A 17,221-nucleotide genomic window follows, 5' to 3' on the forward strand; every position below is an offset into this window, starting at 1 on the left:
AATTGAATCACAGCCTCACTTTCTTACAAATTGGAGGATGTTTTTAGTTTATAAGAGCAGGTAAAACCAAATTACAATCAGTAGTATAAATCCACATAGCAGTGTTAACTTGAATACTGCCATTGCTAGGCCAGATAGTACTTGGTAGATATAATATCTCACTAACACTGATATACTAACAAAAACTACAATGGTGGTCACAGAATGCATACACTTGCACATGTGTAGAACTTACAAACCAGTCATTAACAGATGAGATTCTCAGGGAAAAGGGACTCTGCATTATCTGAAGAGCTCTCAAAAATGCCTTTGAAAATCAGATTTACAAAATCAGACCCAATCACTGCACCTGTTCATGGCCCAGCCACAGAATTCTTCTTGCCTGTGCTGGAATCAGTTCTGACCACAGCCAGCCACTGGACCTCTGCCAGCCACAGCAAAAGCTCTTGCAGCAGAACGGGCATCACAGCCACTTCTGTGCTTTTCCCTTTCTTGTCCCCCGACTCCCCCTCACCCCCTCCCAACAGCTCCTCAGGATGGGCCAGAGGACATGGCCAAAGGAAGGGAAGTGCAGCCAAGACTTTGCTATGCCCCAGCAGCCCCTCTCTGCTGTTGCAGGGTCACTGGCAGCCAGAATGATTTAGAGCAGCCTTCAGGCTATTCTAACTTACAGTGAGAGACTTGACTGACTCATTGCTGCTCCAGGACTGTGGGAACATAAAGCTACCTTAAAGCCATTTCAGTCTTCCCTGCTTCTGAGCTGTGCTATTTTATCCTTGCCTGTGACTGAAAAAAACGGAGTGCGAGTTGTTCATACATCTTGCAGCTGCAGCAAGTGGTGGTTTCCTTTGCCTTTCTCCTGGCTTTATTTGTTGGGGGGTTTTTTTGTGTCTGTTTTGGCTTTACAGACAGCTCTGGTAGTGTTCATAGCCCCGCACTCCATGTGAGACGGTGATTTATGGCAGTGTCTGCTCTATTGATTGGTCTTCCAAAGCTGAGGCTCCCGTCAGCTGCAAGGCTGTGGGAAGGCATGCTGTGCTGGAGTTTGCTGTCTGCAACTAGGACAAGCAACATTCTTGAGGTTCCCATGCGTGCCATGCCCATCAAGAATAATTTTGTACTTTAGCATCTTAATTTTTACAGAATCAAATGCTAGTGACAAGCTCAACTGAAGACAGATCAACTGCTTCATCTCATTGCTTATCAGCTTTGCTTACATTTTAACTCTGATGGTACTTTGGATTAAATTTCTGCATCAATAATCTGTTTTGTTAGGCACAGAAAATATCAAACTACATTTATTCTACTAATTCCTGTAGCACTCATGCACTTACATATACCTTCAATATTCTCTTTCTTTTTATATTTGCCATTTTAATTTAATGCTCTTCATTGCAAATTTTTCACACTTACCCTCTTTGTCCTTTTCTTCTATAATGCCTGTATTAAATGAAATATTTTTTAAAAAAACTACTTCCATTTTTTAATATTATTGCTTCTTCTCTATCACTATCTAGATTTAACATTTCACTGAGCAGACAGTTTTAATTTTCCATTTCTCCAACTGTTCTTTCATTAGACTATTTCTTAAGTCTTTCATTTTATTTTTCTCTTCTGTAATTTCTTTTAACCTGCCTAATGGACTTGTCTCTTTTGTAATTTGCTTTTATTCCCTGTTACTCTCCTTGTGACTTCTCTTTGTTGCTCAGTGCTGACAAGTGTTCTTCCCCATCCCCTGTGAGTGACAGTGACAGCATTTGAGTGGTAGCTGGCAGATTTAGGAACAGTAAGTATCTGTCTGAAAAGATTTTATTTGGTTTTATTTTTATTTTGACTGTAAAATCAGACCTCTCGAATCCTAGAGCACCAGGGGGCATTGTTTCATTTAGAAAATAAAAATTGTCGTGATAGCTATTAACTTCCTAATAAGTCCACTTCAATACCAAATAGAGCCAAAGGGAAACAAAAATGGAGGTATTAAGGCAAATGCAGCAACCAAGGAGGGTTACAGGTCAAACATTTTAGTGCTTAAAAATGGGTATTATTCTGGAAAGCTGCTCTACAGTGAATCAGAGGTGTTGTACCCCTGACCTCCACCCCTCCATGCCTCAATGTTCAACTACAGCATCAAAGAGGAAATAAGGAATTGGGAGTAACACTGACAGCTCCTGAGCTGAAACATGAATTTAACCAACAGTGGAAAATATTGACTGAAGTATCTAGAAGGAGCAGGCAGTGACAGCCAAGGGCAATTACATATAAACGTAAAGAAACTGCCTGAACTGCCATTAAAATGAATGGAAATGTAAAGCAACAGGAGAAAGTGGAATGTCCCACAGGTCCAGCAGCTACATTTCAGTGAAATAATTAATAGGCAGTATTTCATAACGAATTGCAGGGTAATAACAAACATAAGTGCAGCTTCACAGCTGACTAAACTCACAATAGCAACAGGCAACCCTATTACCACTACTGAAACAATCCTGTTTGCCAAAGAAAAAGAGAAAAAACAAGGCAGCAAAACTCTCTATAATTATGAGGGAAATCATCTATGTAACAACTTAACTAATGCCCAGAAGCTGAATGACTCACAGCATTAAGAAAATTAGAAAGGGTGCTCAGTAGTATTATATAATTCAGGACACGTACATTAGAATACCACAGTTTTACCATGCCAGCAAAAAAAATTTAAGCACTATGCAGTACAGGGCTCCAAACTCTGCAGATCACAAGCAAATGCTTAATTCAAAGCATAGAGCAGAATTAAGCATGTAGCTATGTACAGATTATGGATCTACATGTCCAAAGATGGATTTTTGTTATTTGGATGAGAGGGATTGTTTGTTTGTTTGTGGGGTTTTGTTTTGCTTTATTTTGTTTAGGGGGGAAGTTGTTGCTTGTTTTAGTTTTATTTTCATGTGATTTGATGCTTGTGTAGCTTCAGGAGCTCCTGCTCTAAGTGTGTTTATAAGGAAAATTACATGAAATGCAGCCCCCTCTGAATTGCCTGCTGCAGGTGAGGACCTCCTGATGGAGCTGATGGACAGCACTGTCTGAAACATAAACTCTGCTCACACTGCCAAGCCTTGCTACAGCTCTCTTAGCTCAAGTCATCTTGACTAAAGCCCAGGGCCAGGACAGACCAGAAATATGAACAGACATACAGACCAGGACAGACATACAGACCAGAAATATGAACTAAGAACAAGCTTGATGTCATTTAGCTAACCCACTAATTTCCAAGTAAGTAAATTCAGGCGGAAGATGACCCCATTTTTAGTTTGGGCCCCATTTATACAAGAAGAATCACAGGTGCTCTTGAGCAATACCTGCTGAAGCCCAAGGAGCTCCTGCAATTTCCTATTTCTCCTAGGCAGAGGCAGAACCCAGGAGATACTGTGTGTGCCCCAAGGTGAAGTCAGGTGGAAGCCAGCAGAAATCAGATATCAAGTTAAAACTTGTACAGCAAAGTTTTTACAGAGCAACTATTCCATAAATCTCCACTCCTTTATGTTGTCTTCAGCTTCTGAGCTGCTGCTGCTCTGCATCCCAGCACCAGGGCACCACCTGGCACACTGTGCTGCTCCTCCAAACAGCATATTGATTTTCCATAGAAAGGAGAATCACATGTCAGAACTTCATGGCTTGCTCTAGAGACTTCTAAAGATTAGAGAAATTTATGTCTATGTTTATATAAATTCAAATAAAACAACAACCAACATATCAAACACAAAAACTTCCTTTTATCCTCTATATGTCATGATTTAAGGATTTTTTCCAATACTTGCAACAGATACATTGTTTGTTTTTTTACTAATAAAGATCATGTTGAGCCCTCTCCTTTATAATGAATAAGCAACAAAGCATACATTCATATTACAAATAACACATTATTACACACACCTATACTGAGCTAATTAAATTCCTGCCATTTCTTTATGTGCTGTATTTTACCTACTTGTACATTATCATTTTACTGTGGCAACTCATATGACTCTAAATGCTCATTTTCTTGTTACATTATAAGCAACCTGTTGGTATCTAATTGAATACCAGATAAGTAATTTAATCTTGAGCTTCTACTGCCATCTGTAATATTAGCAAAATATTGTATGTAAATCATAACCATATACCCAATTGGTTAAGAGTTTGAAGTCCTTCAAGAAAACATTCAGCAAAACAGCTTGCAGTAACTGTATTATTTTCCATATATACACTCAACAATATCTTTATTTTCTTGTACATTAGCATTTTAAAAATAAGTGTTTATGTTTATTGTTTCCTTCATTAAGATTTGTTTTGGAAATAATATGGCTGAGTTTGAAATACAATATTTACAATTAATAAAACTCCATGTTCAGTGAATGTTTACCTGTGGAGCTAATGTATTCAAAACACAGGTTAAAGCTCAAAAGCAGGTGGACACAGCATCATTAACCCATCATCTAGATACAAATCCACCTCTGAAATTAGGAAGCCTTTGGAAGCATTTTATATGCAAAGCCTTTGAATACATTTAGGGTAAGTCTTAACATTTCTATCTGAAACACCTTCTAGGATATTTAGAGAAAGATCTTCTGTGAACAGATCTGCATTTTTCAGAACTGCTCTGAAATCTCAACCTAGGCAACTCTCAAGGGCTGCAGTTATGTTACATCTGCCGTGTGCTAGACTGCAATGATAAAGAGGATGTTATTGTTCATTTCAATTTAATGTGTGGATAATACTGTCCCTAGGCACCAAATTTCTACCAAGGAGGTTAGATTATTGTAATATCCACATAATTAATTGCATTATCAATTTTCTTACTTTTTAAACATTTGCTTTTCGTTAGAGAAGATTATTGTACTGCTTCTAAAAATGTCTTTACAATTAATTATCTTTCACTGCAGCAAGCAACAAGGAAATGGATATTAATCATATAAGACTTTCTCAAATTGCTGGGATTATCTAATTTTTAATTACAGGTGGCAAAAACAGTTTGTGCAAGAAATGTGGCAAAATACCTATAGCTTCTGTAATATGCTTTTTTGCATATTACAGAAATCAGACTGAAATCAGTCTGCTTTCTTATTTACATAAAATATTCCAGTCTGCCTTGGAAAGGCTCTTCAGCCTTCAATACTATCTGTGGGAAGTTTCACCACAGAAAACAAACATCAGCCATCAGCTCAAATCTTCCTTGCAGCTAGTGAGTCAGGGATGTCTTCCTAGGGGCTTTAAACCAGTTGTGCTCCCAGACAACACAGAACAATGCCAGCATCTCATTTCCAAGACGTTAACTGACACATTAAAGGCCCATGATCCCTAATTAGAAGCACTTATTGACTCAAAAATGGAGCTGATAACCCCACCAAAATGCCGGTTTTCTAACCAGCAGAACATCCTTGGTCCACCAGAGACGGGCTTGCACTGGCTTTCTCCCCAGTGTGCCTGCAACGCCCTGTGCTCAGCCAGTGGGTCCCATCTCCGCTGTGTAGAGCACAGCAGGCATTCCCAGCAGCCAGCTGGGCTCAGCTGCCTGAGGTGAGCTCCTGGAGAGGGAAGAAGGTAAAAGGAGAGGGAGAAGGGAGAACAGGATCCAGAACAAAACAAAGAGGTACATCAAGCTGAAAAAGAAAGGAATAGATTTAGAAGTCACCCAAAGACCTTGGAAGACAGAAAACAAGAGTAAGAAAAATGCTAAACTCCAGAGAACAAGGAGCAGTATCTCAACCAAGTTGGTCCTGACCTCGTAGATTTTAAAGAGCTGGCCTTTAACTAGAGCCTGGCAGGGTGCCCATGGAAGCTAATGTAGAAATTAAGTTTGAAGTGTTAGCCATGCAGCAAAATCCATCAATGAAAAGTTTAAATTTATAAAAATACTGCTCATAGGCCAGAAGGCCTGAGTCTCTGATTCACAGAAAGTGCAAGAGGCAAAAGGCATGTGTCTGTGCATACTTCTGCCATGCACTCCCTGGCACACACCTGCTGCTGGCCCTAGAGCCAAAAGGAAATCCAGCTCAGGGAGATGTCAGTCTCACCTAGACTATTCTTTTCTTTAACCATAAAATGACAAACAGAAAATATTAATAAAACAAATTTCTGATTTGGGGAATGGAGGAAGGAAGCCAGAAGCAGACACACAAGAATACAGTCTTCATTCATATGTACTCCCAGACCAAAAGATTGTTCATTCTGTATTAATACATGATTTAAAATCTATTTGTGAAAGAAAAACAGTAGCTAAGAAAACACAAGCTAATATAAACTTTTTTGCAACTAGTGAAGCAGAGGTCTGATCTTGCAGCCATGGTGCTGAAACTGTACTGCTTTCATGTATGTGCTTACTGCTCACAATGTGAATATTTATACAAACTCATCCTTATCTAGCTTTTTACTTCATCAGTTCAAGTTTTGACTGAAGTTTTAACACTATTTGAGCCTTACACAAGAAATTGAATTTACCAATTCTTCTCATTCTTTCAGATTTTGGTATTCCTGGACAGCTTCTATGCAATTACTTACTTGTTCATCTTAAACCTAAGCAATTGTGGGTTATATAAATACTCTTCCACCTAGTACCATCTTCCAGTTCAATTAGCACAAACATGTAGCCTTCCCACTGCTGAAACCTGCACCACCTCCAAGAACAATTCTCCACAACTCACCTCAGAAGGTGAGGTGAGTTGTAAGCAAGGTTTCTCTTATGCAAACCTGCATTATTTTTCTCAGAAAATGCCTGTCTCTCTCAGCACAGGATGAACCTTCTGATTCTTGCAGGTGACACCATCTGCAGCTGTTCTAAAAAAGTTTATGAGGCAGAATTCCCACTGAACAGCCTTTGCTTTCTTATGTCATCTCCTTCAGCTATTTCCTGAGTCAAATCTGCTGTAGGTAGGACTTGTTTTCACTAATTCAGATCTTCAACAATGAGCTTTTCTACAAACAGACAAAAAGAATAGATAAAATACTGCTACAAAGGAAAGGAGAGCTATAGGAGAAAGGATAATGGGGATTGAGCAGTTAAAAGCAGTAAGGCACAGGAAAAGGAGTATGGCTCATACTTTCAAATGAACTTGAAAGATTACACAGAAAGAGAAACTGCAAAGAAAGCATCCTGACATTAAGTACAAGATAGGTGAACTGTAGGATTCTACAATGGATCCATTGCACAAGGCTGCTCTAATAAAAAGCAAGATCCTGGTCAGAATTACTCTGAAGTATCTATCCAAAACAGTTTGTACACTATTAAATGTGCTAGCTGGAATTTAAATTCAAAGCCTACATCTCTTTCACAGTTACTATGGAAGCGCCTACCCTCTGTATATTTCAGATCTACAGTCTTAGACTTGGCCTTCTTTGCATATTAGATTTTAACAAAATGTTGTCACTTCTTCCCAAAAATATCTCTAAAGACTGACCTTTCCCTTATTTCATACATCAAGAACTCTCATCAAGTGGCCATGTCATCTTGCCCCTCACAACCACTGGACATCTTTTACTAGGGGGTGCTTCTTCATTCTGAGCACCTCTGAGGTGAGATGGTCTGCTGGGGAAGAAGGCCATACCTGCTTTTTGGATTCTTCTCTCCTCTGTGTTGGGTGCAAACCTAGCTTCTCCACTAAGATTCTATATGACTTCCTGTATTCTTGTGGAAAACTGAGTTTTTAACTAAAGCTCCAATCCACCAGCAGTACCACCCTTCACTGCTCAGGTATCCCTTTCTTGTTACACTACCAGCAGTTGAGAGGAGAATGCTCCATGCTCCCAAGGCCCAGGATGGTTACACCTCAGAGAACAGGGATGTAGCCCCCTCACTTGGGCCACTCCATATATTTCATTTTGTAAAGCTAGACAGAGCCCAGCTAAGATCAGTCTGCTGCTGTTTTCTACATAAGGTTATAGTCTCAGCTGATAATGAAAATTTTAGTGACCTATTGGCTGTCATTAGCTAAGAAAAAATTAACTTGCAGCTTTATTTTTATCTAAGAGATGGATATACATCCATAAACCCACCACCACACAATGGAGGTGACTTTTCATGGCGGATGTACTGGACTATGTGCTTTATGTGCACATTTAATAAAGCTCTCATGGACAGACCTCCCTGTGCTGAACACGGGTAGCTGTGAATAACTGATACCAAGCTGTAGCAGTTCTGTGGAGTAACAAAGCACTCAGGCTGTCTGCGTCATTTGCCACAAACTATGGAGGTGCATAAACAAAAATTACCCATAATTTTACCCGTTCACATTACAATTGCATCTTTCCCTGGGTTACATATCAAACAAAGTGTCTTTGCTGAGGGTAGGACCATACAATTCCCTAAGACATGTAACCTAAGATCTTTTCCATTATGATACCAACCAGACTTCTGTGGTGCTCATAAATATGATCATTTAACATTATGAAAGACTACCAAATGTTTTTTTAAAGCAAAAGACCCAGGGCAAAGAGAACTTATTTATTCTTGTTTAGAAAAAAAGCAAGAAATTCCAAATTGTTTGGAAACAGCAGACCAAAAAATTCACTGGAAGTTAGTAAAAGGAAATATGGAATCTATGATATTTCCACATCCTCAATGGTTATTTATAGAAGAAATATCTAAACACGTTAAGAGCATATATAAACCTTTATGAAATAGGTAGCTCTTTGTAGGAGTATACAGGACATAGTAAAGGGAGTTAGATAACACGTTACTCAAAATAGACCAGAGCTAAATATGCCGGCTCTGCTCACTTTCCAAACTTTTTTTAAATGCTGACCAAGCTCAGCTGGGCAAGACCTGCTTAGTGCAGTCATTTTCACATTCCCACTGAACATATCAGCTCTGACAATATTTTTTTTTAATCTCAACAGCAGAAAGTAATACATAATTCCCTCTAACTCAGCCAAGGAAAAAAAAATCAAACATAAGAAATTAAAAATGCAGATACAGTATTATATGAAATTGCACCAAATTTTACAATGCTCTGATGTTCCTGATATTTTTATCTTAACACATCAAGGGTGATAGAAGCTTCTTTTTGCTGTCAAAGTGATCAAAGAGAGGTTGAGAAAGAATCTATAAACAGATGCTGCCCAGTGACAAACCTTAAAGAACAAGACTGTGGGGCCAGATGTTTGAGTGACCTTCGGACTACAGAACATGTTGGCATGGTGTTGATTTAGATAGCTGTTGGCAGGGGCTTTCGATCCAGCAGCTGAAAAAAAAAATCTAAATTATGGAAATATTTTTTCTCATCTTTCCCCTAACTATAAAAACTGAAACTACTGGTCAGTGGGGCTGATGGCTGTCAAAGAAGTTGAATTCACCACACAACCCTGCCAGTAGGTATCACATCAAAAAGGAGTTAGCTGAATGAACAAGAACATCTTCAGGCTGTGCCATTTTGCATCCCCCTCAACTTTCAACAGCTGTTTCTTGAGTGAATACAGATGCAGAATAATTATACGAAATGTTTTACATTTTCAATATACTACATCATGTAAATATGTAATCTATGATTACCTATGGGTGATGTAATATAAACCACCACCAAGAAAGGGGTTGGGATGTGGAATAGGAAATAGAATAATTAATTAATAATGGTGATTTTCCTAAATTTTGTTCTTCATCCATTCTCTATTTGTAGAATTAAAATTAAATTACCAAAAAACCCCCACAAAACCCAACAAAGTAACAGCAACAAATGCAGAGATAATTGATCACATACATGTTGTTTTTGTCAAATACTAGAACACCCTGGAAATTATTGTTACACGTAACTTTAGCTGTGCTGCAATTTTCTAGATCTGTCTCAGCAAGTGCTTCCATTTTTTAATCCGACTGAAGGAATTAGTCACGTACTAGGAAATACAAAAGGAAAAGAGAAAGTCATCAATCCAAAATTCCAGCAGATACTCAAGTCTGAGCCACTGCACATTACTAGAACAAATGGAGAAAGCAGAAAAAGTCTTGCTTTGTAACATTAAATGTGATTGAAGACTGTACAGTTCTTCTTACGCTTTTAGACGTTTTGTCACTTTACCTGGAGAAATATACACTGCTTATTCTGAATTGCTGCTGATGTCCAGCACTTGTCAAAACCGCTATCTGTCAAGCACTTCACAAAGTGTTGCAAAATGACAGATCAGGATGTCTGAATAGATGGAGCCCCAGGAAAAACAGAACAGATAGAAAATTCATGACTCTAAACTACATCAAAGCGACTTCTGTCAACATCATGTCAAAAGAAGGAAAAAAAGAACTGTTCATTTTAGAGGGTTTTTTTCATTATATAAACACTTTTTTCACGTATGAGCTAAGTGTAAGGAAAAATTAACTTGGTGTACAGTATGATCATTTGAATGTGCCAAAAATACTCTTTAAATAATCCAGGAATAAGGAAACTTCTAACAGTAGATACTGTCTGGCAGTTAAAACCAATGACATCCAAAAGAAATGCATGAAGAATCTATCAGCTTAAAATAGGACAAACCATCTGGCTCCAAAGAAATAAAAGTATTCTGCTGTGCATGTTTGTTGGGTTCACAGAATCCTACAACTGGATTAATTTTGTATTTCCTCTCCAATCAGTTTTGATCATCTCTACTTAGTCTGTCAATTGCACAACCCTAATTCACTGTTATATTGCAGGCAGCAGATTTAGTAATATCAAGACAATACTGTAATTTAAAAAAAAAAGGAGCACCATCAGCATAATCAGGCCTTCCATTACAGAGAAATATTTTAAATCGTTCCTCAAAGGTTCCAGAAAATAAGCAGGCTATGATACATGACTATATACATTTAAATTATACATAATCAAATTTTGAGAAAGAATCACACAGAATATTAGGAGTAGTGCAGAGCTAGAGATGCTTTCTGTCTCATATACCTTTCACCACAGGCCATCAGTACTAAATTCAGTGAAGTTTACTAACACTGTATTGACCTCGAGCAATCAAGAAGCTAAATGACCCTCTACATTGGGCTTGGTGGCTTTTAGAGCACTGGGAAATACAAAGCATACACACTCATCAACTTGGGAAATGGAAAGTGGTGCTTTGTTCATGATCAAGTGAGCATTAGCAAAGTACAGAACTTGCAGCAAATTTGGAAACCTGCACTGCCTGACTTTACTGTCTGTGTCATCTTTGCTTGCTGGTCTGGCTTGCGGAACCACAGGGAATGGGATGGGTTGGAAGGGACCTTCCAAAGGCTGTCTGGTCTAAGCCCCCATCCTGGGCAGGGACATCATTCTTCCATCCACTTTTTCAAAGGGCCTGTAAAGCTACTGCTGGCTCTGACATGAGTGACAGCTGATCCAGAAACTGGCACTTGCTCACTGGCACAAACATGCTCCAATTTTCCTTGGAGAAGATGCCCATTAACCACTGGCCAGCAAAGTTTCCCTAGCTTCAAAACATTTGCAAAATATAAATGAGGATGAAGAGGAATAGCACCTTCTGGTTCAGGAAGGTGCTTCAGGACATCCTGTTGAATGTGTACACGACTGGGAATTGCAATCTATTAACACTGGAGTACAGCGAAAGGCACGTCTGCTGCTTACTGTATGCAGAACTCAATATATCTTGCTTCCTACTTACAAAAATATGTTTATTACCTGTAACTGTACAAAGGTGTGTGCTTCACAGCAGCAGTGATTGGTAATAAGCCTCCTTTTCTCATTTACATTGATAGCAAGCATTAGTGAAGATATATGCATTTCATTTCATGGTTCAGAAAGAACAAAGTATATGTATATGTGATAGCAGTGGGTGGTTAATGAAATGGTCTGACAAACATAAGCTAATACATAATCATACCAGAATGTGGACTGGAACACCTGTTCCTGCTTCACAGGCTTACAATTCTTAAAGAAAAGTTACTATTCTCAAGAACTGAAATCACTACTATTTAGACATCAATATGCTCCGAGGAAATTTTAGTCATTTTTTTTGCAAACACTAAAGGGGGGAATTTTAATGATATCAAATCTCTTTTGCTTGTGTCCTAAGAGTAATGAAAACTTCACACATGCATGAAGCTCCAGTAATTATTTTAAACTGCCTTCTGTTGTCCCCCTGAGGAACACGGTGGTATTTGTTTGATGCAGTTTAATTAGTGTCAGGGTAATTAATGCTATGCTATCTACATGAGATCAAACCCCTTTCTTTGTAACACTCTGGTAACTAAGAACTAAGAAAAGGAAGTGGTTTGAAAATGTGGAAGCATGGTAGGCTCGATTCAGAAACAAATCAAATTGCTCAAATCTGCATTTACGTACCCAAAATATTAAATACATCCAGCCAAGTCAGAACTTACAAGTGTGAGATTGGGATCATAATGCATTAGAACGGTGCTGTAAGACAGGAGACCCACTGCTACCCATGTAAGTGAAATGCTTTTTCTATGGATGTAATCAAATTAAGTGAAACATTCATGGACACCATGCACCTTGTAAGGAGTTTAAATCCTTTAATAATGAAATTATATACTTTTGCACAACCAGATCACCATAGTTATTTATAAGCAGCATGTGGTGCTACCATGTGCTGATATATTTTCCTAAATAAAAGCATCATTTGAGTTTAATGAATGAATGTGATTCTGCTTTAATGCCTGAATAAAATTTGCATTTAATTGAATGTTCACTCTACACTTCAAAATAGTGTCCTCTACAAAAAAGGACCAAGGAGGCACCAGAGTGCAGAAGTTGGAACGTACAGAAATTCCAGACACACACACTGCACACACTACATAAATCCTTTTTAACTGTTTCTTTGGTAATAAGGAACTGCAGTATAAATCTCACAACACACAAACTCGGGGTGATTACAGGCTTAAGGATATAGCTCCAGTTATCTTGACTGGATAAACTGTTATATCCTAGAGATTATTCTCTTTTTTTCTAATAAAAGGGAAGGAAGGAAGGAAGGAAGGAAGGAAGGAAGGAAGGAAGGAAGGAAGGAAGGAAGGAAGGAAGGAAGGAAGGAAGGAAGGAAGGAAGGAAGGAAGGAAGGAAGGAAGGAAGGAAGGAAGTGGCGGAAGGAAGTGGCGGAAGGAAGTGGCGGAAGGAAGGAAGGAAGGAAGGAAGGAAGTGGCGGAAGGAAGTGGCGGAAGGAAGGAAGGAAGTGGCGGAAGGAAGTGGCGGAAGGAAGGAAGGAAGTGGCGGAAGGAAGGAAGTGGCGGAAGGAAGGAAGGAAGGAAGGAAGTGGCGGAAGGAAGGAAGTGGCGGAAGGAAGGAAGGAAGGAAGGAAGTGGCGGAAGGAAGGAAGGAAGTGGCGGAAGGAAGGAAGGAAGTGGCGGAAGGAAGTGGCGGAAGGAAGTGGCGGAAGGAAGGAAGGAAGTGGCGGAAGGAAGGAAGTGGCGGAAGGAAGGAAGGAAGGAAGGAAGGAAGGAAGGAAGGAAGGAAGGAAGGAAGGAAGGAAGGAAGGAAGGAAGGAAGGAAGGAAGGAAGGAAGGAAGGAAGGAAGGAAGGAAGGAAGGAAGGAAGGAAAGAGAAAGCTTCGGAATTTTTTCTTTGCAACCTAAGAAATTGTGGGCTTGCCATAATACCTTTCATGCTATTAGTTTTAAGAATAGAAAATAAAATGTTAGAGGCACACACATAGCCTGGAAAGCATATTTTATGCAATAGTTTCTATGAAGCTTCTTGCAGAAAAGAAAACACTGATTTGAAGACAAACAAAGTGGCTTGGTCTTTAACATGCATGTCCTGAGGGCGCAAACAATAAGAGCTCTGTTCAGAACTTGCAAATGTTCTACCAAAAAGCACAAGCAGTAGCCCTACAGCAGTCTGCAGATTGTGCTGGTATCCATTACCATTAAATTCATGTTTGTCTTTATCACAAGAGATTTCACCAGCTTATGCTGGTGGCACAGCAGGCTCTGAGGGTCTCTGCAACACGCTGCTTTTGAGGTCATCCATGACCCAACAAACCCACAGATCAGCTGACCAGCAAGTCCTTCCTCTTTCCAGTGCTGCTTCCTGAAACTTGGTTGTTTATCAATTAAAGCCATAAATATAAATTACTTTAATAAGGCGGGCAACGTCTTAAAGCAACCTGCCGAAAGTTTGCCGTAAGAAGCACCCGCAAAGTTCAACAACTGTGAAAGAACTATTAAAAAGGACACACAAACAAGTGACCTTGACTGACAAGCGCACTTCATCCCAGCAATAAACAGCGGCGGGGCTGATAAGTGTTCATTGGCGCAGAGAGTAATTACCTATCTGTCAGCGTTGCTGGTGTGTGCGAAATAGTATAAATGAAACATACATAATGTACAGCAATAATATCGGGCATGCAGAACCTAATGCATTATCATCATTCTCAGGGCTCAGGTTTATGTGGCTGCCACCACTGAGTAAATGCCTTCTAGCCATGATAATTTCATTCTAATCTCTGTTCCATATTATAATTTTCATAGCTAAAAGATACTGAGGAGCAATACGTTTCAATCAAGGGCTAAATAGAACACAACCTGTAACTGGGTATTTTATACACCTATATATATTTTTTTCTTTCAAAAAAAAATTTAGTCAATTTATGAATAGACTGAAATAAGCTGTAAATTTATGGATGACAAACTCTATCTGTAGCAATGTCACAATGTCTGGAGACAGGCTTTACATATCCTCTACAAGGGATGCCAGCTTTGTCTATCATATCTCACAAAAGAATCCAACCCTCTGGAAGAATAAAGGTTTCTGTACCACTTCCTAGCACGTTATCAAACAAGGTTAACACTTAAATGAATGACAAAGGGTCCTATTGAGTTAAAAATAATAATAAAACAAGCTGTTAAACAATTTATGCAATTATTTTAAAAGCTGTTTAAAATTTCATTTTATTCCATAACATCCAGAACTAAACCACAACTGTGATGAACAAATATGCCTGCTTTCTCATGGATGTCTATTTTACAATAAAGCTTTCATGTATTTTGAAATTATTTGGGGAATCCTTATGAAGAAAAACCAAAGTGATTTAAAGGTACACTCAGGCCCCCCTTCCCTCCCCTCCCCATGTTATGAGGAAAAGGGAGAGAGAACATCACTCACTGGTTTATCAAAATCCATTTGACTGCGTGTTAGTACTGGGGGGAAAAGTGCAGTGAAACATGCACTGGAGGCCCTGTGGCACTAACTGGAGCCTGTGTGGCACCAGTGGCCCTATCCTTACAAACTGTTGCACTGCCAGCCTCCTTCCCTTACTCCCTAAAACCAGAGGGATGTACACAACTGACACTCCCTGCTCAAGAAGCCTCAAAACGGGGCTAGAGCTGAGTAATGTGCATCCAGCTGCATCTAGAGGGCAAAATGGTGCTCCTGTGAACCATTTTAGGGTGAGGGTGACTCCCCAGTGCAGAGATGCTGGGACCAACCCTATACAAGCTAGAGGAGAGGGAGGGAGACCGGTGCTCAAGTCAGGGGCAGACCCCAGGGCCCCACCATGGCCCCCACCCCACCTCCGGAAGGATTTCTACAAACCTACTCTTGCCCTGGCCAGCCCCCACATGCGCTGGTACTCATTACACCAACACCCATCCTCATTAGATAAGCGATGCATGTCTGGGAAGATAGGCAAATGTGAGAGCTCAATGATTAAAACGAGCAGGGGTGGGAGGTTTATGCAAACCTTCATTTCAATTTCCATTAGCAGCCTGTCTCATCATTTGCTTTTTTGACCTTCCACCTGCGAGAAACTCAGCTCTCTGCCTAGGCTCACCCAGACCCAGCCCTGGTTTGCCCAAGCCTTCCAGCAGTGTCCATAGTGGCAGGCAGAGCCTCTTTTGGAAAGCAGCCACCTTCACCATCAGATTTCATGAGCAACCTCTTTGACAAACACTGATGAAGCTTCAAGTGGTACAGAAACCTGAAAGCCGGCATGTTTTGCCTAGCTGGGAGTTTCACTAGAGAAATTTCACATGGTTCTAAATATAACTCAACAGCAGTATTTATTTTATTTAAATGTCTCAGAACATTGCATTTGACAGAAGACAACAGACTGGAAAATTGCTTATACAAAATGCAAGAGGTAGTTGCAGTATTTTCTGGCATGTGGTATCGCTTTGCACTTCGCTGACATCCTTATGGCTGCAGCCACCCCTCACCTTGTCCCATCACCCTCTCACTCCCTGCTTTCTTACATGACTCTTTCAACCATCATATTTCAATATCCAGGACCCAGGAGATCAGCAGACATGGGGCAGTATTTGGACTGCTAAAAGTTGTGTTTTTACCATATGCTGACAGCCCAAAGTCAGGAGGGTGAAACTCTACTGAGGTCAGTGTTGGATCCAAGGATGGACTTATCAGAAATATATCATGAACATAATGCTGGTGATCTGCCTTATAAATTTAACAACATGTTATCAATACAGAAATATTACACATTTCTTGTGAAGTCAAAAACTACAACAAAAAAAAATGTCTAAGGCAGGTTTCTGAGTACACCGTATGGTAATAAAACCATGGCCCAAAACACTGCTCCTCCTGGATTTAAAATCAGGATGAGGTTTAGAGAAACAAAAATTTAGAAACAAAGGATTTTTTTCCATCTGTTTTCAATAAAATAAAACAGTTTCTTGGAGAGGGAGAGAAAATAATAATGAGGAAATTTTTTTCTCTGAGAAATGAGGTGAAAATGAAAATGTTTTTTAATCTAGCTCAGCACGCTGGAGTGAGCAAAACAAACCTGGAGCTACACTGTCCCACTTGCATTATCTGCAAAGCCAAAACAGCATCCTAACTGGAACACAACCCCCTTCTTTGCAATGCTTGCTGGCATCCAGACGGTATACAAAATTTAGTGCCTTGCTCCCGAGTACTGCTTGCAGGTGCAATAAAAAGGAAATACAGCATGGTTAAAGGCAGACAGAGGCAGGGTCCCCAGGAGCCACCACCCCAGCAGAGCCCTCTTCTTTGCAGATTGTGTATCAACCCCATGAGCAGCCAAATCAGTCAGAAAGCAAAACCATCCAGGGCTCAATACACCCTGTCCCAGGCTGCTGCGGTCTCTCCCCTCGACTGTCCGGCACTCCTCCTTTGTTTCTTTTTCAATCCTGCTAGATAGGGCACTGTTCAAATGTGATGTGCATACCCCTGTAATAGCTGGTGCCTAAAGGATAAAAGGCTTATTACGCTTTCAGCTGAAGTTGTTAATCCCCTAACAAGCCGAAACAGCGTGTGCCGTAGTCTCGGAGGCTGGGGTTGGGAGGGCCATCATCACCTACATGGGAAGTTGTTGC

At 39.9% G+C, this 17,221-nt stretch overlaps 1 protein-coding gene across 3 annotated transcripts in view; it reads right to left on the reverse strand.

Moving 5' to 3' along the window:
- CYP7B1 (cytochrome P450 family 7 subfamily B member 1) overlaps window positions 1-17,221 on the reverse strand; it is a 124,019-nt gene that overhangs the window by 36,077 nt on the left and 70,721 nt on the right. The window contains exon 1 of one of the 3 annotated variants that reach the window (XM_074551596.1): window positions 9,076-9,155. The exons of the other annotated variants lie outside the window; for them this stretch is intronic. Within the exon in view, the coding sequence (XP_074407697.1) occupies window positions 9,076-9,140 (65 nt within the window). The 5' untranslated portion in view covers window positions 9,141-9,155. Of the gene's footprint in view, window positions 1-9,075; window positions 9,156-17,221 lie in introns of those variants that run through there. 3 annotated transcript variants of the gene reach the window in all.

Source organism: Zonotrichia albicollis, chromosome 1 (genome assembly GCF_047830755.1).
Source record: "Zonotrichia albicollis isolate bZonAlb1 chromosome 1, bZonAlb1.hap1, whole genome shotgun sequence".
Lineage (NCBI taxonomy): Eukaryota > Metazoa > Chordata > Aves > Passeriformes > Passerellidae > Zonotrichia > Zonotrichia albicollis.